This window comes from Adiantum capillus-veneris, chromosome 11 (assembly GCF_014529385.1).
Source record: "Adiantum capillus-veneris isolate H3 chromosome 11, ASM1452938v2, whole genome shotgun sequence".
NCBI lineage: Eukaryota > Viridiplantae > Streptophyta > Polypodiopsida > Polypodiales > Pteridaceae > Adiantum > Adiantum capillus-veneris.
The window spans coordinates 53,917,217-53,943,170 of record NC_140941.1 but is presented as its reverse complement, the minus strand read 5'-3'; the positions used below and the strand labels follow the sequence as shown (position 1 = coordinate 53,943,170).

The window sequence follows — 25,954 nt, the reverse complement described above, 5'->3', positions numbered from 1 at the left end:
TCATCATGCCAATGGCTTTCTTTACCATCTCGACAGTAAAGAAAGCACATGTGTGTGGGCATGGCTTTGACGGATTTGGAAGACGTGGTTGCCCTGAGACTGTGTAGAGAGATGATGCATACTGACCCATACCTCCGTAGAAGCGATGACTGGTGGGGGAGAGTGCTCATGGAAGAGTCGCCATACCTCGCTTGAATCCTGGCTAAAAAAAACAACTGTTATAAATCTTGCTCTAGTTGATCTAGAAACGCCCTCTTCTTCCGTGGTACCAAACACCGAGAAGCAGTCTGTAATTGCTTGTGAGTAATGACTCCTAGAAGTACCTTCCTCTAAAGTTGGGCTCTAGTCTCTTTGCACTCCTCGTCATACCAGCTATCGTGGGGTATGCTCCTAGAAGGTTGTCGCTACCCAGGCTCAGTGTGTGGGTATGCCTCTGCTGCTGCATCCTGTAGTGTATCTGTCTATATATAGGTCAGCTCCTCTAGAGGTCTCCCCGGATCTTCTGTACATAAGCGTCTGTAGATACCATCTATGTAAACAGAATCAGTCTCCGAAGTAAAAGTGTATCGGGTATGTGTAGATGTCTGTGCCATTCGAGCTGTGCTGAATCGGAATGGGACGGTAAACGTGAGGAGGGCATGATCTACTGCTACCCCGAGAGAGAGAGAGAGAGAGAGAGAGAGAGAGAGAGAGAGAGAGAGAGAGAGAGAGAGAGAGAGAGAGAGAGAGAGAGAGAGAGAGAGAGAGAGAGAGAGAGAGAGAGAAATGAAATGTTATATTAACGTCTTCAAAAGGCCAAAATGACCTATGAGACCAATCAGCTACAAAATAGTGAATCTAATACCATGTCTGGGTACAAAAGAACTAGAAGTGGAACAAAATACTACTACTACTACTACAATCTAAAACTACGTGGGTGTAGCAGCTGATACAATAGGTACCCGGTAAATTGGATGTAACAGTGTGTGAAACAAAGATGGAAGAAATGGTGAGGATCCATCCTCGTCTGCACTCTGGATGTCGAGAGAGTATGGCTCGAATCTTCTGTTGTAGTCTCCGTCGATGCTGTGTAGCTCCTCTCCTCAGTCGCGGTCGTCTGTATCTCTGTAGCTCCAATGCTCGGTCGATGAGAGTGCCAGTAGTGGTTGAATGAGTGTGGGACGAGCTCTGCAGTGGTTGCTGCTCCTCTGGCTGTCCCATATCTAGTGAAAAGAAATCTGTAATGTGTCTCTGGGACTGCCTCTCTCTAGCTCTCCCCAGTAAAGTGTCTCTACACCTGTGTAACTCAAGTAGATATATATATATATATATATATATATATATATATATATATATATATATATATATATATATATAGAGAGAGAGAGAGAGAGAGAGAGAGAGAGAGAGAGAGAGAGAGAGAGAGAGAGAGAGAGAGAGAGAGAGAGAGAGAGAGAGAGAGAGAGAGAAATGAAATGAAATGAAATGTTATATTAACGTCTTCAAAAGGCCATAGTGACCTATGAGACCAGAAAGTTACAAGGTGGTGGATCTGATACAAAGTCAGAGTAACAAAATAACAACAGTACAAAACAAAGATATATACTATGGGATCCTAGACTGGTCGATGTGAACTAAGCAAAAATGGGCGGCTTGCTGGGATAGCTGAATCATAGGAGATCTAGCATCGGTCGTTGGCGGATCTCATCAATCTCCTCCATGGTTAGTAGTCTGACCGAGCGTCGTGTATGCTTGGCCAGAGTGCTCCGAATCTTCTGACGTAGCCTCCGTCGATGCTGTGTAGTCCTCCGCAGTCGTGAGCGCCTGGATTTCCCCAGTTCAATCGCTCGGTCGATCAGTGTGCCTCTGGTGTGAGACGAGGGGGAGCTCTGCTGTGGGAGTGGCTCTTGCGGCTGTCCCGTGTCTGCTCTGAAGAAGTCTGTGATCCGTCTTTGAGACTGGCTAGCCTCGCCACTCATCAAGCTATCTCTATGTCTGCGCAGCTCGAGCAAGAACAAACCCAGGCATCTCTGATCCTTGTATCCCATGACTCTTGAGAGTGGTCCAAAGCCCTCTCTTAACAAGCAATGGAAGCGGCCTCGTATCTCGTAGTAGGCGGGGCAGCGGCATGTATAATGCAACTCTGTCTCAGGCTCCATGTCACACAAGGGGCATGTCCTGGCCTCTGCTGGTATTCTGCTGAATCTCCCAGCCTCAATCCGCAGTTGGTGAGAAGATGTGCGTAGCTGGCCAATAGCACATCGTATCCCATGAGACAAGTGGGTGTCCATGTATCTGGGTCTCGTCACAAAACCATTCTCCGTAAGCTGGAGAAGGTGGTCTCTGTAGAAAGCCATCTTCGTGCCCAATTCTTGTGCTGGCTGTATCCTTGTCCTCTTGGTGTCTAGCTGCGTCAGGTCTTGGCGGATGAGCTTGGTGATCTCTGACTGTGTAAGAGTGAGAGATGGTGCATCCAATGAGTACTGGAATGGTGGCAGCCTGTCTATGCTGACCCCATGCGCCTGAAACCATGATGCCATCTCCCCATACCAGCATGTTGTATCTCTTTGCATGGCTAACTGTCGAGAGGACTCAAGTGCAATGCGAGCATATCTGTCTCTAGGAAGTTCCCATGTGCGGTTTATGAAGGAGACTGATCTGGTGAGCGCCTCCACCACTAATGGGGGGCCTAGCTGGAGAGAGAGAGAGAGAGAGAGAGAGAGAGAGAGAGAGAGAGAGAGAGAGAGAGAGAGAGAGAGAGAGAGAGAGAGAGAGAGAGAGAGAGAGAGAGAGAGAGAGAGAGAGAGAGAGAGAGAGAGAGAGAGATGAAATGTTATATTAACGTCTTCAGGAGGCCAGAATGACCTATGAGACCAAAGAGTTACAATGTGGTGGATCTGATACAAAGTCAGAGTAACAAAAATGACAATGACAAAAATAAAATGACAAAATAAAATACTATGGAATCTGAAACAACTAGGTGTGATCTAAGCAGATAGGTGGGATAGCCAAATCACAGATCACAAAAGATCCAGCTAGGTGGGATAGCTAAATCACAGATCACAAAAGATCCAGCATCGGTCTCGCTGGTGGATCTCATCAATCTTCTCCATGGTCAATAGCTTGACCGGGCGTCGTGCATATTGGGCCAAAGTGATCCGAATCCTTTGATGCAACCTCCGTCGATGCTGTGTAGTCCTCCACAGTCGTGGGCGTCTGGATCTCCCTAGCTCGGTCGATCAGTGTTCCTCCAGTGTGAGGCGGCGAGCTCTTCTGTGGTAGTAGCTCCTTCGGGTGTCCAGTGTCTGCTCTAAAGAAGTCTGTGATCCGTCTCTGAGACTGGCTGGCCTCTCCTCTCATCAAGCTCTCTGTGTGTCTACGCAGCTCGAGCAAAAACAGACCCAAGCATCTCTGATCCTCGTACCGCATGACTCTAGAGAGTGGTCCGAAGCCCTCTCTGAACAAGGAGTGGAAGCTTCCGCGTATCTCGTAGTAGACGGGGCAATGACATGTATAGTGCAACTCTGTCTCAGGCTCCAGGTCACATAGTGTTATGTCCCGCTTCACAAGAGAGGGGATCTAGCCCAGATGTCGTCGGGATGGGCGTCCAAAGTTGGGGCGGACGTAGTGTGAACCCGGCCAGTGTGGCCGGCCATTATTATAAAAGGGAGGCCGAGGCCTCATTTGCAGTTATCGACCCCCACTGACAGAGTGCTAGTGGTTAGCCCGCGAGGCTAGGAGTGTGCGAGGTCACCTCGAGGAGGTGAGGCCGGGTGGTATGGGACGCTCGGTCCTACAGGTGCGCGCCTACGTCCTCGAGCGCTGGCCCCAGCACGGGGGAGCTGCTGGATGGTGGCTATGGTCGGGTGGTTCGTCCGACGTGTATCTGTAGGCGGTCTGTGTAGCTGGGAGATCCATTCTCCTCGTTCGTTTCATGGTATCAGAGCCGGCTTGGTTGCACGAGGGACTGTGTGCACACCTACGGATAGGTTCGAGTCGGATAATCTTTATTTCATATAATTTTTGATGATATAATTGTTTAATTGATCATTTTCTTCTCATGAGTATGTTTGCAGGTGTAAATTAGTACTATGCTGCTGATTTTTGATAAAAATCAGCAAATTGGCAGGTGAAACTATTGAAAATTGGAGGATTACTTATTGATTTTACTAGTTTTTGATGAAATCGGTAAATTACTCATTAAGTGGCTGATTTTAGATTAAAATTCAGCATGCAGTATCCTCTTTAAACTTTCTCTGTAATCTCCTTCTCTTCTATGCGAAGCATAGAGAGAGAGAGAGAAAATGAAAATGAAATGAAATGTTATATTAACGTCTTCAAAAGGCCAAAATGACCTATGAGACCAATCAGTTACAAAATAGTGAATCTAATACCATGTCTGGGTACAAAAGAACTAGAAGTGGAACAAAATACTACTACTACTACTACAATCTAAAACTACGTGGGTGTAGCAGCTGATACAATAGGTACCCGGTAAACTGGATGTAACAGTGTGTGAAACAAAGATGGAAGAAATGGTGAGGATCCATCCTCATCTGCACTCTGGATGTCGAGAGAGTATGGCTCGAATCTTCTGTTGTAGTCTCCGTCGATGCTGTGTAGCTCCTCTCCTCAGTCGCGGTCGTCTGTATCTCTGTAGCTCCAATGCTCGGTCGATGAGAGTGCCAGTAGTGGTCGAATGAGTGTGGGACGAGCTCTGCAGTGGTGGCTGCTCCTCTGGCTGTCCCATATCTAGTGAAAAGAAATCTGTAATGTGTCTCTGGGACTGCCTCTCTCTAGCTCTCCCCAGTAAAGTGTCTCTATACCTGTGTAACTCAAGTAGATATAGTCCAAGACATCTCTGATCCTCATAACTCATGACCCTAGATAGAGGACCAAAACCCTCTCTGAATAAGCAGTGGAAACGCCCCCGTATCTCATAGAACACTGTGCAATGACATATGTAGTGCAACTCTGTCTCTGGCTCTCTCTGGCATAATCGGCATATCCTGCTGTCTGCTGGTATCCCTCTGAATCTACCAGTCTCAATCTCGAGCTGATGTGAGGATGTGCGTATCTGACCAATGGCACAACGCAAACCATGAGACATATGTGTGTCCATGTAGCTGGGTCGAATCACAAACCCATCTCCTGTGAGGTGGAGAAGATGCTCTCTATAGAAAGCCATCTTCGTGCTCAACTCCTGAGGCGGCTCTATCCATGTCCTCCTGGTGTCGAGCTGGATCAGGTCCTGACGAATGAGTCTAGTGATCTCCACCCGTGTAAGAGAGAGAGAGAGAGAGAGAGAGAGAGAGAGAGAGAGTGGGGGGGGGGGGGGGGGGGGAGATACCTCTCTCTGTAAGCACAAAGTGAATTCATTTGTGAGTAAGCGAAAGACCTGCTGCAGAGGAAGAGCCAGCGTGGAGGTTCGTTTTTCCAGCGTGTGTGCTTGGTTGGCAGTTCATCGCGTGTATGGCATACGCGGGCACGAGCAAGTTTTTTTTCCCAACTCTACATGCATGCGCTCGCTCTCCACCTCCACGCGGCCTCTGTACAGCAGCCCAACGCTGGATTTTTTTAGCCTTCACTGGAGACCTTGCGTTGGTTTATTTTACGCTGCTGGTTGAGTTAGCGCTGGGTTTTTTTTAAAAAAGGGGGGACACCCTTATTTTAAGTCATGGCCAAGCCCTTCTAAATTTGGACCTTTTTTAAAAAATAGGTCTGAAATCTGTACTTCATTAAAAAACTCACTTACAGACATTTACAGAGCTTACAGAGAATTCATTTCTCAAGTCTTCTGCTTCTCTCTCGCGCTTCATCTCTCTCACTTGCTCGCGCTCTCGTGCTCCTGCGCTCCCGCCATCACCTGCTCGCCTTCAGACGCTCACGCCGACGCGTAGAGCTCCTCGCACTTCAACTTTTCGCGATCGAAAAGTGCAGAAAAGGCCCGGTTTCGCGTGAAACTTCCAGTTTTTCACGCACTTCGCCATGGATTCCTCCAGCTCAGATGTGTAGCGTGACGACGCGCCAGGTAACATCCAGATTCCATTCACGCATGCTCTCTATACATGGATTACAAGTACTTTCCAGAGTTTCGACCAGCGTGTTACCACTTTGGAAAACGCGAACGTTCAGACGAACCTTCGCTTGGCCTCTCTCGAAGGGGTCGTGCAAGGACTCAGTTCCCGACTCTTTACTCTCGAAAATATGGCTCAGTCGACGACTGCGCGTATTTCCGAGGGTGAAACCCATCTCCAGCAATTGCGGATGCAAATTGTTGCTTTTGGGCGTTCGCAGGGTGGTCCAACTGCCACAATTCCGTACAAGACTACAAATTTCTCAGGTGAAGAGGAGTGTACGGAACTGGCCGTGAATAACTGGCTGCACCAATGGACCGCATACTTTGATCTTCGTGGGGAGCATGATGAACGAGGATTCAGACGATTCCTCTCTATCTGCGCAGTAAGGCGTTTACCTGGTGGCGTGACATGATAGAGAAGCCTACGACCCCGTGGGCTGACTTTTGTGTAAAATTCTAGAGGGATTTCGCAAAATGGACCCTTTGAAAGCTTACGCCAAACTACAGAGTCTTTCGATGAAAACTCCGTCTTGTGATAAATATACGATAGCTTTCAAAGAGGCGTTCACCTTCTGCAAGGTGGATTCTACGCACACTGTGCACATGTATCTGCTGGGATTGCATGAGGATTACTGTTGGGCCTTAATTAAGGACAAAGCCCCGACTGATGTCGAGGATGTAGTGGCAAAGGCCAGGACGTTCCATTTGATAAATGAAGCGAATTATGAGAAGAAAAGAACTGCAGACCATCAATCTGATGAGGGTGCTTCGAGGAAGCGACCCCGATTCCAGCATAAGTACAAATCACCGCCGAGATCTTCTCAGGAGAAGAAGAAAGCCAGAAATGCTTCAGTTGCTGATGCAGTGAAGAAGGGGACTTGCTTCGGATGTGGCCAGACGGGTCACCAAATCAAGGATTGCCCCAAGAAGAAGAAGACGCAAAAACCGCAAGGTCGTCCTTCGGTTCAGATTCACGAGATCTCAGGTAACTCTGATGTCATTCAAGTTGAAATCCATCATTTAGCGCACAGTTCATGCACTAATTGTACTTTTAGCACCAAAGTGTTTGATAAGCACGATCTTCTCCGTTTTCCCGGGAAGATCAATATCGTACTCCTTGATAGTGGAAGCTCACACAATTTTGTGGATGCAAAATTGGTGCAGAAACTGAGCCTGGGGACGCGGGACAATGACCATGAGTATCGCGTGAAGATGGTTCGTGGCGTGGATACGGATGTATGGAATCGGATGGTTCCAGACTTGTCACTCGAGCTAGCTGATTACAAAGAGAACCTGGATTTCCACATCATGCGCCTGGATAGAGCAGATGTTATTTTAGGAATTCCATGGTTTTATGATAAACAAGACTCATTGTATATAGACTATGTACATCACTCTCTTGTTTTTGTTAAGCAGAACATGCCTCATGTATCTGTGTCGCTTTGTAATCAGAAGTCTGTAAATAATGGTTTTGCAATACCACTTGTTACTGCTTTGGAAATGTATAAAGAAATAAAGTGTTCTGATGTTGACTTTTATCAATGTGTACCATCTGCTTGGTTTGATTCATTAGTGCTTAGGTACTTCTGTCAGTGAATTTCGTAAAAATGTTTCATGTTCTTTTGTTGAACTTGGGGATTCTGACAATCCAACCTTTTCGAGAAATCATGACTGATTTCCAGGATGTTTTTCCTGATGATCTACCTTCTGGCTTGCCGCCTTCGAGAGGAGTAGATCATGGCATTGAGTTGGTGGCTGGTAGTCAGCCCTTCTCAAAGCAACCCTATTGGTTTAGCAAAACCGAGGAGGACGAGATTGAGCGACAGCTGAAGGATATTCTCGACAGGGGTTTTGTTCGGCCTAGCAAATCCCCGTGGGGAGCGCCGGTGCTACTTTCTCGAAAGAAGGATAACACTATGCGCTTCTGCGTGGATTACAAGGGGTTGAATAAGCTCATTGTCAAGGACAAGCATCCGCTCCTGCGCATGGACGATCTGATAGATCGGCTCCATGGAGCGTTGTATTTTACGAACATAGACCTGCGATTAGGCTATCATCAGATACGGATCAAGTTGGAAGATATTCCTAAGACAGGCTTCCATATGCATTATGGTCACTACGAATTTTTGGTCTTGCCTTTTGGTTTGACCAATGCTCCAGCTATGTTTCAGCAGATGATGAATGATCTGCTGAGACCATTTTTAGGCAACTTCATTGTTGTATTTCTTGATGATATCTTGATCTACAACCGAAGTTTGTTTGAGCACCTAGTGTATATATGCACTGTTCTTGAAGTACTGAGAACTGAGAAGCTTTACGCTAAGGCTTCTAAGTGTGAATTCTTTAAGAAAGAGCTTCTGTACTTGGGTCACATCATTACTCGCGATGGAATTCGCGTCGACCCTGAAAAGTTGGATAAAGTGTGAAATTGGCCCATTCTGAAGAATGTACGCCAAGTAAAGTCCTTTTTAGGCTTTACTGGATTCTTTCGCAAGTTTATCAAGGATTACTCTAAAGTTGCTGCTTCGCTTACGCATCTTTTAAAAGGAGGGGTGAAAGGGCCGAAGACTTCGGGTCCTCATCGTAAAGGTAATCCCTCTGTTGTCTGGAATGAGCGTCTCGACGAGAGCTTTCGGACACTAAAGCACTTGGTGACTACTGTGCCAATATTACACATTGTGGATCCTAGCAAACCGTTTGTGGTTGAAACGGATGCTAGTGATTATGCTATTGGTGCGGCATTATGCCATGATGGACGTCCTGTCGCGTTCGAAAGTAAGAAGCTTTCTGACGCTGAGATGCGTTATCCAACGTATGAAAAGTAGCTTTACGCCGTAGTCCACGCCCTGAGGAAATGGCGGCACTACTTGTATGGCTCTACGTTTGTTGCATGGACAGATCATCATTCCTTGCACTATATCTGTGATCAGGGTGATCTCAGAGGCCGGAAGCCTAGATGGGTTGAGCTTATGCAAGAGTTTGACTTTGAGATCCGTTATAGAAAAGGATCCAGCAATCGAGTTGCCGATGCACTCAGCAGGATTCTTGAGGTTAATGCCTTGTCTATGGCTGAAATCTCGACGGATTTCTCTCTCTCTCTCTCTCTCTCTCTCTCTCTCTCTCTGAGGGCTATGTCGTTCCGATGGCGATTTTGGCAAGATATGGAACGAGGTCGAAGCGAGGCATGACTCGCATACAGGCTTGGGTGGTCTGGAGATTCAAGCGAGTCGTGCTGGAGCTACGAGATAGCAACAATATTCCATTAGAGGTGGACTATTGTTCAGAAATGGTAAAGTTTGCGTGCCGGAATCGATGAGATTCGACAAAGGATTTTGTGCGAAATGCCACGATTTTCCTAGCGCTGGGCACCGAGGCATCCAGAGAACTTTGGCTTTGGTCAAGCGATATTTCTATTGGCCAAGGATGCGCTCTTACATAGAGAGCTATGTGAAGAGATGCGCTGAGTGTCAGGTCAATAAGGCAGAGCGCCTTAGGAAAGCTGGCCTGCTACATCCATTGGAAATCCCAGATGCCAAGTGGTAGAGTATTTCCATGGACTTCATCGTTGGTTTGCCAAATACTAGTTGGGGCAATGACGCTATTTGGGTTGTGGTCGATAGACTCACAAAAATGGCGAAGTTTATACCAACGAAGTCGACAGTAAAAAGCCATGAGTTGGCGGTTTTATTTGTCGATCAACTTTATAAGTTGTATGGTCTCCCAGAAGATATAGTCAGTGATCGAGATACTAAGTTCATTGGCCGATTTTGGCGAGATGTCTTTGCTCACCTTCCGACGAAGTTGAGTATGTCGTCTTCTGACCATCCTGAGTCCGATGGACAAACTGAGAGGATGAATCAAACATTAGAGGACATGTTGAGAGCCTATGTCTCTCACAGGCAATTTGATTGGGAAAGGTATCTTCCACAGTTAGAGTTGCCTATAATAGTAGCAAGCATTCTGCCATTGGATTTAGCCCGTTCATGCTGATGTATGGATTTGAGCCTAAATCCCCAATTGCTATTGGCTTAGAGAAAGTCAAGGAACGCCAAGCTCGTGATTTCCTGTATGACATGCAAGAAATGCTCGAATTGGCTAAGGATAGTATAAGGACGGCTCGTGATCGAGTCACTACTTATGCTAATCAAAAGAGATCTCCAAGGACTCTAGATGTGGGACAATGGGTCTATCTGAAGATACCCAAGGATTCCAAGACTATGCGAACGGGAAAGCATTATAAGCTTTCAGCTATATATTTTGGTCCGTTCTTGATCACAAAGAAAGTTGGCCAAGTTGCCTACAAACTGGCTCTTTCTTCGGATGTTAGTGTACATCCAGTATTTCATGTCAGCCGCCTTAAAGCAAAATTGGGCGAAGCCGATGTTGTTGTGCCTATCAAGGAAAATGTCTGGCAAGATATGCAAACTGAGTATATTCCTCGAGAACCAGAAGCAGTTTTAGATCATCGTATCCGTCATTCGCGCCAAAAGGCTTATGACGAGTACTTAATTAAATGGAAGGGTCAATCTGAAAGGTTTGCTACTTGGGAACCTGTTAGAGCTTTGAAGGCTCAGTATCCCCACTTCATTGATGAGGACATCAATGGTTCTTAAGGGGGAAAGTATGTTATGTCCCACTCACAGGAGAGGGGATCTAGCCTAGATGCCGTCGGGATGGGCGTCCAGTGTCCAGGCGGACGTAGTGTTAACCCGGCCAGTGTGGCCAGCCATTATTATAAAAGGGAGGCCGAGGCCTCATTTGGAGTTATCGACCCCCACTGGCAGAGTGCCAGTGGTTAGCCCGCGAGGCTAGGAGTGCGCGAGGTCACCTCGAGGAGGTGAGGTCGGGTGGTATGGGACGCTCGGTCTTACAGGTGCACGCCTACGTCCTCGGACGCTGGCCCCAGTACGGGTCTCTCTCTCTCTCTCTCTCTCTCTCTCTCTCTCTCTCTCTCTCTCTCAGAAGACGGTCTTGTGACGAGACCTAGATACATGGACACACACTTGTCTCATGGGATACGATGTGCTATTGGTCAGATACGCACATCTTCACACCAGCTGCGGATCGAGACTGGGAGATACAACAGAGGCCAGGACATGCCTCCTATGTGAAACGAACGAGGAGAATGGATCTCCCAGCTACCATTACCGCCTATAGATACACGTCGGACGAACCACCCGACCATAGCCACCATCCGGCAGAGAGAGAGAGAGAGAGAGAGAGAGAGAGAGAGAGAGAGAGAGAGAGAGAGAGAGAGAGAGAGAGAGAGAGAGAGAGAGAGAGAGAGAGAGAGAGAGAGAGAGAGAGAGAGAGAGAGAGAGAGATGGGTGGAGCGCTTCTTGCAACGACTGCAACATTGTAGATGACTCCTTATTGTATATTATGGATCATGAATGTAATTGTTAGTGTGCGGGTGGGCGGCCATAGTGGCAAGTGGCCAAAGGCACATTGGTCTTTAACTCCAAAATCCTCCCTCTTAAAGAGCAATGTGCCTTTAAGCAAGCTCTGGACATTTATACAAGGTATGTAACCTCTGGATCTCTACCCATAGCCCATAATCCCTTGACAATGTGGGAACTTGTAAACCCATTTATACGGCAAAACATTTTTCCCCTATGGCAAAGGTACTAAGTTCCAATTCTGATTCTTCTAGAAAGAATTCATCTCTTATATCATAGCACTCCCCCACTTATGCTTGTCATCTTGTAACATGGCCCACAATTTGTCAACATAATATAGTCTAGGCTGGTTCTACGGCCTACAAACTTGTTGACCCTGTCAATGTTGCGCGTGGACCTGGCTATCCTATCGGCCTTCTAGTACTACTCGATGAAGTGCGCCTACTTTGTGCATGGTCAGAGCTATTTGGAGTGTAATTCTGCACTCTTTTTCTCTATGTGGCGCTTAGACAGCTTGTTGTCGACACTCATGAACGGATGACGTACCATCATTAAAGGTAACCTTAAGGCTTACTCATCTCAACCTCTTTGAGAGGGATCTTGTGCATTTTCTTCTCATTTGAGTATGAAATCATTGCCACGGATTATCTTACGAAACATTGTATCCTAGAAACGATGGGATACAATCATTGTATCCTAGAAACGATATGTATCTCACCATCTTTCCTAACCCTATGTGTACGTGGAGAAGCTGTTCCTATTGCTAGGGTTTAGGAAGCCTAGGAAGTGTTCTGGCACCTTTGTGAGCCTATACGTAGGCCATGCATGTCCAGGCACTTAGAGTAGCTGCATACCCTCTGATTGCACAACCCAGGATCATTAGTATCATGATACAGTACCAAGCATGAGCATTTTTAGAGCATAGAACCCTTTTTGCCAAAGTACACATTTTTCACTTATTTATTAATAAGTAACTTTTGTTGGAAAAGTAGGTAGGGCAAATTGCTAAGAAATTATAAAAGAAACCTAGTGAAACCTAGTGGGCACTCAGTAGAAGCAGAAGATAGAAGACAGACTCAGTGCACAAGTGCAGAGTGCGACCAGATAGCTTGCCCCAGCGTTTTCTTACAAGATCAGCCTAGCGTTTGCAGATTCAGCTAGTTCTGCCAGTGCTTTTAGTTTTCAGCCCTTGGCCTTGTGAGAACCCGCTCCCACCCGGCTGCAGATCCTTGCCAGTTTTCCCGTCAAGACCCAGATCAGCCTAGCATTTTCAGATTTCAGCAGATCAGTTTAGCGTTTTCAGATTTCAGCCAGATCAGCCAGCATTTTTGCATTTCAGCCCTAGCTCAGCGAAGCGGTTGCAAATCCAGGCCGCAGTACCGCCACAATAGTAGATCCCCAGCAGAGCATCTAGTGTTTTCAATTTTCAGCCTTGACGCCATCGTGGTTGACACCATCGTCGTCGTCGACATCGTCATCGCAGATGCCTATCTTGACAACGACACCTTTGTCGCCATCGTCACAGATCCCAAATTTGACGACAACACCTTTGTCGTCATCGTCATAGTCTCCATCGTTGTCGTCGACATACTCATCATCAAGTACCACATCATCTAGAAGCGTTGTACTAGACTTTGTGCAATCTAAAGCAAATACCTCTCTAGCAATAGAGAGGGGGGTCCTTGGAGGGGGGTTTGGGATGCCATGTGGTGTCCTCTCTTCTCTCTCTCTAGCACTCTCTTGCACAGTCACTCATAGTTGCATTCCACTTTTGTGTTTGTTCATTGCACACTTACTCTCATTAAGTCGAGGAAGGCTCTCCCTTTCTCTAAGTAAAAGGAACCTTGAGCACTTACTATTTACTCATCCTGAGCCATACACATCATTCACTTTCGGTGCACATTACATAGAGCTTGCCATGTGTGTAAACGAAAGTAGTAGGAGGAGGAGGACCTTGCTTGGTGCTACAATGCATGTGGGAGAAGGGGAATGAACTTGCTTGGTGTGCTAATGGGAGGTGGGAGGGAGAGAAGGGAGAGGAGCTTGGCCTCGTGCTGCAATGGAGATAGGAGGTGGATGACCTGCTTGGTGTGGCAATGGGAGGTGGAAGGAGGAGAGAAGCAAGAGGAGCTTGCTTGGTGCTCTAGTGGAGACGGTAGTAGAGAGAGTGTTGGAGAGAGGGTGAGTGTGATGGTTGTAGCAAAGGAGGGCTTGGGAAATGGGTTCTAGAGAGAGAGATTCAATTTTTAAGTACGATATAACCGGCCAGTACACAATAGAGGGTGGAATTAATTCAATTACCTGTTAACTTTACACAGAGCATTGAGAAGAAAAGAGAACACAGATGCATCCAACGACTAGATCATCAATGTGCACACGAAGACCGACACCCTGTAGGCCCCAAAGACTGGCGCCCCTTTCTGTATTTCTTTATTAAATTGAAATAGATGATCCGAACACTTAGATCAAACTCTCATCAAGCTGTCCAAACCTGTCAAGGGCTGAAATTGCAGGTTTCCAACCTGATTTCGGTAGCATAATGGTGCCAAAACCCGTGTAGGTCAAAATTACACCTCTAGGACAGATTCCCTTGCATTTTGGAAGCTTTCCGGTGAGCTGCAGGTCCATTTCATCGTGTTGTAATTCTCTGTTTTGTCACTGTCGGGTGCCCAAAACCTTGTACACGCATCCCAAGGCCTTTCCAAGGCTCCCCTGGTGATCTCTTGCAGTTTAGATGCGAAACCCTAAACTTGCAGAAAAACACAGCAGGCTGTAATTTTCTGTCTCAGGTGCTCCCACATGCCCCTTTGAATCGGACGAGTTTTCATGTGAGAAAACTCTCCGTTTTCGCAATCCTTCGCGATGGAACTGTGCGCACCTGTGGGGGATTAGCAATTAGCTAATCCGGTACCTTTTTAGAAGGCTCTTGCCTTGGCAAACGCGCTTAAAACCCCCAGAACTGTACATGGTCAATTGCGAAGCCCAACTAGTGGGGCATTACCCCTCTGTACAAAGGGGAGAGAGAGATGTGCGAGAGCAAATCATTGTGCTACATGAGACAAAGGAAGAAGGCAAGCTTTCCATTAAAGTTGTGATCACCTGCACCCACTGCTCTCACACACGTTGTAGTCACAATGAGTAAAATCAGCCTCCACTCTCAATTTTTGGCGCCCCCTCTTGGGAAGAGCTTTTGGAGTGTGTTTTGGCTTGCAAGTTGCTCTCCTACTGCCATGTGTCCAGTTTGCCCCTTTTGTTTAATTTCCTAGTACCCACCAACTTAAAAAGTTGTGACTTGCTGAGTGGCCCAAATTCCATTTTGGCGTACACATGCTTCCATACTCATCAGAATTTAGTGCTAATTGGCCTAGCCAGTTTCTGATTGACCGAACTAGATTCTCGATGTGAGAAACCCGTTCGGCCGCAGCCGTTTCACACTGGCCATGCAATGTCCACTTGCACCTTTTCAAGAGTTTCGGGGAAAACAAGTAAAAATAAATTAAATAAAAATATGTAGTACATATTTAAAGAAGGCAACAGGAAAAATACACCTTTTAGTGACATACGGGATAGGTTTGGGGGGCTTTGGAGATTGGAAAATGATGTTTTGATTTTTTTTTGAAAGTTATTCAATTTTTGGGTTTTTGGGTGCACGTTTTTGACTTTTAGAAGTCCAAAAATGTTTTTTTGACCATAAAATAGGTTTGGAGGGGTTTTAAAGAAAGTAAGTTTGAGTTTGAAAACTTCCAAAATTTTCAAACTTTTAAGGTTTTTTAAATATCAGCCCAAAAAAAAGGGAAACTTAGAGGTTCCAAGGGGTCCTTCCTCTCTCATTCCCTTGCCTACCCCCTACCTTCTCACTAGGTAAGAGACCATTAAGAAGTGTAAAACTACCTTCTTCTCCTTCTACTATTTGGAGGGCATAGAGTGTGTCCACCACCCTCCTCCTATTGGCTCGCCTCTAATTAACCTTAATCCCAAAGGGCCCTTAAAAGGGTTCATATTTTTTCTAATGGAACCTTCATCTATCAAGAGTAACACGACAGGATGCACGAGAATCCAAACGTCCAATCTTGGGTAAATGAGCTATCTTTGCTGGGTAGGAAAAATGCAGGTAATGAAGAGGCAAACAAGATATCGCCATCAACACTCTTAATTGCATAAACCTCTTCGACTTTGGCTTTACACTTGTCTTCTTTCTTGCCATCAATACGTTGATATTTCTTCTTCTCCTCTTTCCACTTGTTGCAATTCTTCTTAATTTGCTTCTTCTTGTTGTAATGATAGCACTAAAGATCTTTTTTCTCTCTCGATTTACTATGATTGCCATGAGACTTACTCTCACGGGAATTTCCCTTGAATTGTTTTTTTTACTCCTCTCTGTTGGTTGCATTGTGCTTGTCTTGTTGAACAAACTTCTGTTTGAGCTCCTTGAACAACAAGATGTTAGCCACATCATCAAAGTTCAAAATACCAATAGTAGGTGCATAATTACTAATTGCACCTTCTTACTAGGTAAGAGACCATTAAGACGTGTAAATCTATCTATCCTTCTACTATTTTGAGGGCATAGAGAGTGTCTGTCTTGGAGACGGGCACTACGTGCCAACGGGAAAGGACAGTCTACAACTTTAAGCACTTCAAATAACAACTGAATTGAAAGAGATAGACGACACACGAGACGGGTACTCGCGCTTTGCACCTTCACTCGGAAGCGTATTAGAGAGTGAGCCCTCTGCACATATTTAAAGGCTCTTGGCCAATGAAAAGCAAAACTTCAAACTCAAAAGCATATGGCCTCAAAAATTGTCACTAAAAGTTGCCCAACGTAAATCACAAAAATCCGTACAGGCTGCCACGTCAGCATGCCAACGCGTTTTGCGGGCGTCTGTACATCTGTCATGTCATCAACAGTAAACGCAAAAGATTGAGTGTGTGTGTGTGTGTAGTCTTGCTTTATTTTAATGTCTTTAGGTCACTTGGGCCCATCGGACGGGGTCCCGCAAGTTGGTAGGCCACTCGACAAAACTTTGCAAGTTGGTGAAACTTCTCCTGCTGCTTCTAGGGTTTAGGCCCCTCTGCTAGGATCTGCAAGTAGGCTCTGCTCTTCAGTGGCTTGACACGTCAACAATTTCTGATAGTGTCCACCATCCTCTTCCTACTGGTTGGTCTCTAATTAACCTTAATCCCAAAGGGCTTTTAAAGGGTTCATATTTCTTCTAATGGAACCTTCATCTATCGAGAGTAACACGAAAGGATGCACGAGAATCCAACGTCCAATCTTTGGTAAATGAGCCCTCTTTGCTCGTCAGGAAAAATGCACGTAATGAAGAGGCAAACAAGGTATGGCCATCAACACTCCTAAATGCATTAACCTCTTCGACTTTGGCTTTACCCTTGTCCTCTTTCTTGCCATCAACATGCTTATATTTCTTCTCCTCGTTTCCACTTCCAACAAATCTTCTTAATTTGCTTCTTCTTGTTGTATTGATAGCATTGAAGATCTTTTTTCTCTCTCGACTTACTACGACTTACTATGATTGCTATGAGACTTACTCTCACGGGACTTCCCCTTCAAATGTTTTCTACCCCTCCACGTTGGTTGCATTCTGCTTGTCTTGTTCAACAAACTTGTGTATGATCTCCTCGAACAACAAGCTGTTAGCCACATTATCAAAGTTTAAAATACCAATAGTAGGTGCAGGATTACTAATGGCACCTTCTCACTAGGTAAGAGACCATTAAGAAGTGTAAAACTACCTTGTCCTCTTACTATTTTGAGGCCATAGAGTGTGTCCACCACCCTCTTCCTATTGCCTATCCTCTAATTAACCTTAATCCCAAAAGGCCCTTAAAAGGGTTAATATTTTTCCTAATGGAACCTTCATCTAAGAGAGGTCACAAAAGGAAATGCATTCGATGCAAAATGCATTGACTGCCACGAGCAGGTTAAATTACCATATAAGGCTCACAAAACTGGGCATACCATAAACTGGTGGAACACTCGGATAAGCAACCTGTTGTCATAGAGTAGCCAATCACACATATAATGGCTCTGACTAGTGCATAATAAAAAACTATTACATCAAGAGAGTATGAGATAGTAGAAATTGCATCCAATCGCTACATTGAGTTACAAACAACCATGTTGCTAAATGCTTGTCTCACACGACTCAGGTCCATGCTGAAACTGCTTGGCCTACTGTCTAGGTGGTAATGGACAGCCCAAAACAGAATTTTTAGCCCACAGATGGTTGATAAAAGTGATCACTTGATAGATAACATGTAATAGAGATCATGCAGGGCTGCGTATCCTAGTGTAAGTCTCAAAGCTGCTGCCTCTAGCTGTAAAAACGGCTCCCAGATATGCGTAGGATTCTACGTACTCAACCACTTCGTGACCATACGTTATACCCTCACCCACTGTGCTGTCGTGTTAAATATCATCACCTTTAATTCCAATAGTATGTAAGTCTTATCCACTGTCTGTTTTGTCGAGTAAAAGGACTTTGTGGCGGTGTATGTGAACAGTATATAGTACAACATATGTTATCCTTTTTATCTAAAAGGATGAGTTTTATTGCTCAGTGCCCTGAGTTTGTTCTATTCAATTCAGTTGCTCTACTTCCAAGTGTTTGCTTTATGTAGCCGCAGCTAATTGAATTGTTTTTTTTGTTTCAGTTGGTGGATTTGCAAGTGTTTGCGATTGCTCGTGTTACTCTGAAGCCACTGGTTCCTATCTTTCCATGCTTTTCCAAGATAGTTGTTTCCTTGATGGAGAAGGTTAGTTTTTGAAATTTATATTGGTGTGTTTGTTATTGAACTCCATCTTTCAATGCCAACAAGTGGCTTCCTGCTCTTGTGATGACTTTGTAGCCACACATAGATTTTGGCTTGAAGCTGGTTGGAGGAGACTTGATGGCTATTCCAGGCCTTTATGGCTTTGTTCAGGTGTTCTTTTTATAATTGTTTCTGTATTCAACTGCATATTCAGTTTGTAAGACCACTTTAAGAGGAAAGGATTTCCATTAGCTCCGTTAAAGCTTTGTAAAAGCTATGATTGAGGTGAGCTTGGTTGAGACACTTCCATCTGTCCGTAACTTATCTTTAAGCATTCTTCAGTGTGGTGTCTTTAATGATTCTCACTCTGTTCCAGAAGAATTGTTTGTTTAAGTTCTAGCTATTTGAGTGTATGTTCGATGTTCTACATTTGTGCATTTGCTACTTGATGGCTGAAGCTAGTTTTACAGGATCTTATTAAAGAGGAAGTAGCTAAGCTTTATCTATGGCCCAAGTTTTTGGAAGTCCCAATCTTAGATGACTCAAAAGTGTAAGCTTTTGAGACTTTCCTATGAGTGTTTTTCTTCTTTGATGGTTTCTTCTGTTGGGCAACTTTTAAAACCTTGTTGCTGGATCTTGCAGGCCCCTCAACAAACCTGTGGGAATGCTTCAAGTAAGCATAAAGAACTGCAGGAATTTGAAGAAGGCAGATTTGATGGGAAAATCAGATCCATATGTTAAAATGTCTCTTGGTGATGGAACTCTTTCTAAGAAAACACAAAGGAGGATGGGGACTCTGAATCCAGATTGGGACGAGACTCATACACTTTTGGTGCAAAATCCTGATTCTCAAGCTTTGGAACTGCACATCTATGACTGGGAAAAGGTGATCAATTAAAAGATCCTTTTCACACTCCAGCAACTTTTGTTCTTTAAGAGTGCTTAACAAGCTTTAGCTCTTTTCTTCCTTTGCTAAACCAATTCCTGTTTATTTTTGACACTTAAGTAAGGGGTGTTGTGGTATGCAGATTTCTGCACATGATCTCTTGGGCATGCAGGTTATTCCACTGACTAAACTCACTCCGGATCAGTTACAAACTCACACCTTAAATATCAGAAAGACCATGGATGACAACGACCCTGCAAATCAAAAGCCTCGCGGAACAATTACTTTGGACACACTCTATAAGCCTTTTAAAGATGATGAAGTCATTCCTGAAGGGGATGAAACTGAGAAACCACCAGAAGGAACACCACAGGGTGGAGGATGCTTAGTTGTGACAGTGCATGAAGCAGAGGATTTGGAAGGCAGGCATCATACTAATCCATTTGCAAAAGTCCTGTTCAAAGGAATTGAACATAAGACAAAGGTAATCCTTGGACTCCTATTCTCAAGTGTAGTAACTTTCTTGTCTTGTTTCTGTGAGATAAGCACAACCTTAGCAAAGTGGTCAAAATCTACTTGCTGATGTGAAATGATCTTGTTTGAAAATCTGAAGCCTATCAAGAAGAACAGAGATCCGAAGTGGCCGGATGGGAAGTTCGAATACATGTGTGACGAACCCCCAGAAAGTGGAAAAATCAGAGTGGAATGTTGGAGCAAAGGTTCAAGCATGGGACTACACCCGAAGGTAAGGCTGTATATTGTATCGCATGTTAAATTTTTTGGTTGTGGCTCTGTGGAGGTTGTTTGGTCCCTGCAAGGTGGTGAAAAGTAAGTTTTTTGCTTTACCCATCTGCGAGAAAAGGAGTGCAGGGAGAAAAATGAGTTTGGAGGCAAAAACCTAAGACATTGGAAATTTAAAATATGCATTGAGAGGGGCTAGTAGGACTGTGGAGGATGAAGCCTGTAAGGCACAAAAATTTGTTGCCACTGAAGAATACTAGAATCTTTAATAAGCTAATAAAAATTAGATCAAGGGTTTTCAATGGCTCTATGGCCGCAGCCTATGGCTTCCCATGAGTGTTGCGAAGGGCCTGAAACGGCATCTATCCCTTTTTTATTATGCTAATGGTTGTCAGAGCTGAGAAGACGTCCCAAGGTTTGGAGGTTTTTACTGGATTTGCTTGCGCTGCAAAAGCTGCAAACACTGCATTTCCCAGTGTAGAAATGGTGCTGTTCTTACAATGGAGTCAAGGGGGAACTTCTGCACAAAGGCTGGGAAAACTGATCTCCCGTTTAAGACTGAGGTGGACGTCTGAAGAGTCTTTCTTCAACCTTATCCTAGAAAAGATTGCTCTTGAGCTAAAAAACTTCCTATAGAGACTTCTCTCACTAGGAAGAGTGGTAGGTTGGGCATGAGGCCACTTGCCAAGGAAGTTCTGTCGCTTGCTGCTGCTTCTACTTTGGTATGCACGAGTTAGCAATTTACGTGCTTGCTTGGTGCCATCATATATGAAATGAAGAGGCTTTTATTCGAAAGAATGACTAATGTCACGAAGCCTTTTCAATGGCCGAGGCACCATAAAACCATAATCACAAGGGAACGCTGTTCCAAGCTCTTGGAACCGGGGAACGCCTTCCATAGAGAGAGCCGTTCCCGTTTCCGAATGACTTGAGAGATGATGTAAGCAATGCTTCTGAATTAGATTCATGTAAGACAACCACATCTATTGTCATGACCACTATGAAGAAAGGTTCTTTCTTTATTATACCTCTTTTTTACCATCAAAACTTTTTGAGATTTGTATTAGGGTGAATCTAGGCTATCCTGGATTCATCTAGGTCGTATAGCGGACATGCAAACTTCACATTGTGAAGTTTTCGTCCGAGTTACGACCAGTTGATATTTTGCTAATTCTTTCTATCTTTTGTGGTGCTTATGCCCTATCAACTATGTCTTTTTTGTGCTATTTTTTCCGATTTAATGCTTCTTTTAGTGCTAGGCTTCATTATGGCCGAGTCTGCTCTTGATCTCTGGAGTCACGACAGAAACTCAGTACGCTGAACTTAGTGTTGATGCATGCTCATGTGTGTGCGCGTGTGGTGTGTGTTGTGTTTGGGAGCATATGTTAGTACCTAGTTTTACACCCACTATCGGGCACTGGTGACGTTAGTGGGGATGTCGTGGTATTTAATCATTACTATGCACGATGGAGCTGATGGTTATATTGTCTTGTAGGTGACTACCATCGTTCTATATCTTGCACTCTCCTTTAAGGGTGAATCTGGGCTTATCCTGGAATCATCTAGGTATATTGTATTAGAGAGAGCAAAAATTTAGTACATCATGGGCTGTTGCAGACAAGGCTGCATATACAAAAGCTGATACATCATTATGAGAAAAGGAGCTATTGCTAACCTGCCCTGAACCTGGCCCTCCCAACACCAACAAGCCCTGTGGCATGCCCCTTGTATACATTATGCCTCTTTTAAAACCATATGAAGACACACATTCATGCAAATAATGTGGCACTCCGGGTTCTGTTCCCTTTTTCTCAAGCTTATCGTTTCCCTTCCAAAGAGTCTTCTTCCTTAAAAGGTTCCCGTTCTCTCATGATGCTTGCCTTCGTAATGTTCAGGATTCTTGAGCACCATGTCTAGTATCAGCTGTGTTAACAACTTTTTCCACCAACTGTTGGATTCATGCATACTCCTTTTACTGCTATGGCTGTGGCTGTAACGCCAGTATTCTGGGATATCGATCAACTAAGTTTTACTGAATTTTCTTTCTCAGCTATTTGATACTGGGAGCAGGTATATACAGAAAAAGCATTAGCTGAATAAGATGCAATAGCAATTTGCTATGCATACCATTTTTCCTAACCCAAGGCTTCTCCTTAGTTATTACAACTTTCTTTGGGTGATACATCGTTTGTAGAGAAGATGCAGATGCTTGATATTGTCAATGATGCTACTGTTGATGACAGCTCAATAGGCGTGTCGATTGACTTCCCTATCTGTTTTCCCCCTTTCAGGAACTACTGGGTTATGTGGACATCAATCTAGCAGATGTGGTCTCTAACAAGCGGATAAACCAGGAATACCAGCTGATTGATTCCAAAAATGGGAAAGTGACAGTTGAGTTGCAGTGGTTATCAGGATGATGAGAGAGTGGTTGCTAACATGCCACACTGGTATGCATACTTCTTTACTGTCTTGCGGAGGTTCTACTGCTCCTCAGACTTGTAAATTGTACTCTGCGTACACCTCCACCGCAGAAAGTTTTCGTAATTCTTTTTAGTGTAACAGGGTAGCATCTCCGAGCAATTGTAGCTGGATTATGTAATTGAGTGTTTGTCTATTCGCTCTAATGGATGGTTTAGTTGAGAGAAATCGAAACTTGTTCTTGTTTGGTCTATGCCTTCAGTTGAGAAAAATCAAAATTTGTTCTTGTTTGGTCTTTGCCTTTGAAAATGCAACATCTTTGACTGTAAGGAACAGTGGCCACATACACAAACTTGATGTAGTGTGCCCCGGCATGATGTTTGTGATGAAGGATAGAGCTCTATTGCCAGGGGCTCGCAATGCAAGACTATGTGCATAGGGTATACAAGCATGATATGCAATCTAGCTAGCTGCATCTTTTACTGTACTTTTGAGAGAGAGAGAGAGAGAGAGAGAGAGAGAGAGAGAGAGAGAGAGAGAGAGAGAATATTAAGGTTTTTAAAAGGCCATGTGGCCTATGAGACGAAACCCATACATCCAATGAAGGGAATCTCGTAGATACAATGGATGAAATATCTTATTTGGGACAACATAAAATTAAGCTTAAATCTAAAGGCTGAAATGAGCTACCTATCTAAAAGTTGCATCCATAGTTCAAACATACAAGGTGTCATTGAAATACCCTCTCTAAGGTGTCTCCCTCATGCAAGATGTAGGTCTGTGTGATTGAGGTGTCATGGCATCTGCTTTCGATGGCACTCAATGATTGCTCTAATTTGTCTTTGATGTGGGCATCTGAGTCTCCTCTTGATGGCTGTGGTTGTCTTGCTTGGGTGAGGTGCTACTTTGGGGTGGAGAGAGTATTAGCCTCCGGTAGAAGCAAAAGATAACCGGCCTACAAGGTGGTGGTGTCGTTTGAAGGGCATAAGGTGCAACAAAAAAGTGTCTCCATTGTCATGTATCAAGTATCCCGGATGGATGTGTGCGGTGTGCATGGTATGAAGTCACAAAAAATTGAGGGAGGTACATGATGGTGAAGGTGTTGTAGAGTTATGGCATGGATGTTTGATGCAAGCTATGGCTTTAGAAGCCATTGATTGTGACAGTTTATGAACAAAAAAAGGTCTTCTCAATTGTGGGGTTTATTCTTTTACAAAGCTAAAGCAACCAAGCAAAGACAAGCCAGCTACAAATTTGTTGACTTCAATATATATATATATATATATATATATATATATATATATATATATATATATATATATATATATATATACACACACACCCACATAATATAATGTTTACCATTAAGTTCTAGAAATTAAAAGCCTCCATCTAATACCAAAGTCACAATCTATAGAATGTCCTATTGACACAATAATGCACAACATCTTAAGGACAACTTCATTATCATTTGTGAATATACCAAAAAAGGAATAATATTTAATGCCCTTGAAATAAGGAGATGGAAACTACAAAAGTATACTGAAATTCAAAAATCAAGCGTGTGGAGAGATTTGGTTCTATGTTTGGACTTGGGCCAATAACACAATTCATACTTTGAGATGTCTCTTTGTGTCCTTAGATCACACATCGATGGACTCCATTCTTGATTTGTTATGTGATTACTCTCCCCCATATGAAGCATATCTTTGGACTCTTCAAATTAGATGATTAGGTGTTAGCTGCCTGGCTCATGTTCATTAAACAACTTAATCAGATTACTAGAATTGGTGTACTCCTTTGAGTTGCTTCAAAATGTATGATCCAAGGGATTTTACATGTTTAAACAACATAATGGGATTACCAGAATTGGCTCTCTTATGAGATTGCTTCAAATGCATGATCCAAGAGATTTTTTTCCCCTCCTTATCCCTATCTTGTGGATTTCAAGGCTTGGTGCTCCTCCACATGGACTTGACCTCCACCTTCTCCATGTTCACAAGGGCCTCAATTTATCCATGTAAAGAAGCATCCTCACAGCTTTCTCATCCCCCTTCGTCTCTTTTCACAACATCCCTAGTTTGCTTCTATCTTGGATACGAGGTATTGAGTTCAAAACTTACCAGATAGATCTTCAAAAGTTTCCAATGACGTTAGAAACTTCTCTTCTTCTTTCTCCTCTTCTCTCTCTCTCTCTCTCTCTCTCTCTCTCTCACCACAACAATAATCAATTGCCTCTTCTTCGTAAACCAACCTTGTATGTTTTGTAGCCCAACTTGATGTCAATGATTATTGCAATAGAACTAAAGTTTTGTTTCAATTTATCCAGATTTTTTTGTACGTGTTAGTCTTGGTGTGGGGATAGGGCCTCGACATGGCTTAACACCAAAATTGTTTGAGCAAACATCTTGTGAGAGGCTCCCCATGGCTCTCACAAGGTGTTTCCTCAAGTTTAGGGGGTTGTGTAATGACTCACTAACATAGGTTGCCTTGTAACCACAACCTTTGCGTGGGTGGCTTGGAACTAAACCTGTTACACATCCGCTTAATCGGTTCCTAGTACATTCTCACCACAAGTGTGATGGTCTTGACAATGGTATCGCCGGTTGAGAAAAGCTTGGTCTAAAGGGGGTCTGGAGTATAGTCCAGAGGGAGCTTGGCCTTTGTGCACATTGCACTCACACACTCATCCATGCACAAGCCAAAGGCTTTATCCTAGTTGTGCAAAACAAGAACTCCACAAATGGTTGATCTCCACTTCTAGGATGGTGTTGTTTGACCGTGGCTCCTCATCCTTTGGAGTGAAATGATGTTACCATAGTCTGCACCACCCCTTGGAGCCCCCTAGGGTACATCAACGCACCTGCCCCTTGGGCTCCTTGTTTTCCTTGCTAATGCCATCAATTTGCGGGTCTGACAAGTGCACCTCCTCTACATCGAGCTCCTCGCTTAACAACGCATTTCCTTAGGAGTTCCATTGAGAGGAGTTCCATAGGTGATGCGATGGTTGATCTATTTTTTAATTTTTAGACATACTGACAAACATGAGTGGAGTATATATATTAGCATAATGATAGAAATAATTACATGCATCTCCATGTTCACAGCTAGCCAAGGATGACAGAAAAAACAGAAATACATAGTGATGCAACTACGAGTCTATAGACATGAGCTTTTTACATGGAAACCCATAACCTCATATAAGTGATGCTATGATTTATTCTTTAAGTAGTATGTCATCTTTGTAAAGATTTTCAAAAGCTTATTGCTTGCATGTTGTGGAGGAAGTTTTTCCATAGGAAGCAAGCTGCTTTATGCAGCTGATGTATGGGTAAGATGTTGTTGTTGGAAGTAGATGCCATGGCTCGATTGGAGCATGGATATCATTGTAACCTTTTTGATTTCACAATATATATATACACTACCTTGGAGGTGAGCCTACTACTTAAAGCTTCAAAATATAGGCCCCATGTTGCATTGATGTAATAATTTCTCTCTTAATCTTACCAAAAACTAATTTCTTTGTTAACAAGCATTTTGGAAAAGCATACTTTGAGTAACATGCATTGCCTTTAGTTCAAACTATAAAGGATGGCCATACTATCAAATAGATCTTGCCCAATTTTCATGAGATGTGAGGGACCTCAAAAATGTAGTAGGAAAATGGATGAT

General features: G+C 44.0%; 1 protein-coding gene across 2 annotated transcripts in view; it reads left to right on the top strand.

Annotated features, from left to right (window-relative positions):
- LOC147447248 (synaptotagmin-2-like) overlaps positions 1-22,535 on the top strand; it is a 76,206-nt gene extending 53,671 nt beyond the window's left edge. For both annotated transcript variants that reach the window (XM_086523098.1, XM_086523097.1), the window contains exons 6-12: positions 18,136-18,237; positions 18,331-18,405; positions 18,705-18,784; positions 18,877-19,120; positions 19,263-19,604; positions 19,734-19,865; positions 22,153-22,535. In XM_086523098.1, coding sequence (XP_086379224.1) covers positions 18,136-18,237; positions 18,331-18,405; positions 18,705-18,784; positions 18,877-19,120; positions 19,263-19,604; positions 19,734-19,865; positions 22,153-22,281 — 1,104 coding nt within the window. In that variant the 3' untranslated portion in view covers positions 22,282-22,535. The remainder of the gene's footprint in view (positions 1-18,135; positions 18,238-18,330; positions 18,406-18,704; positions 18,785-18,876; positions 19,121-19,262; positions 19,605-19,733; positions 19,866-22,152) is intronic.
- The last annotated feature ends 3,419 nt before the right edge of the window (positions 22,536-25,954 follow it).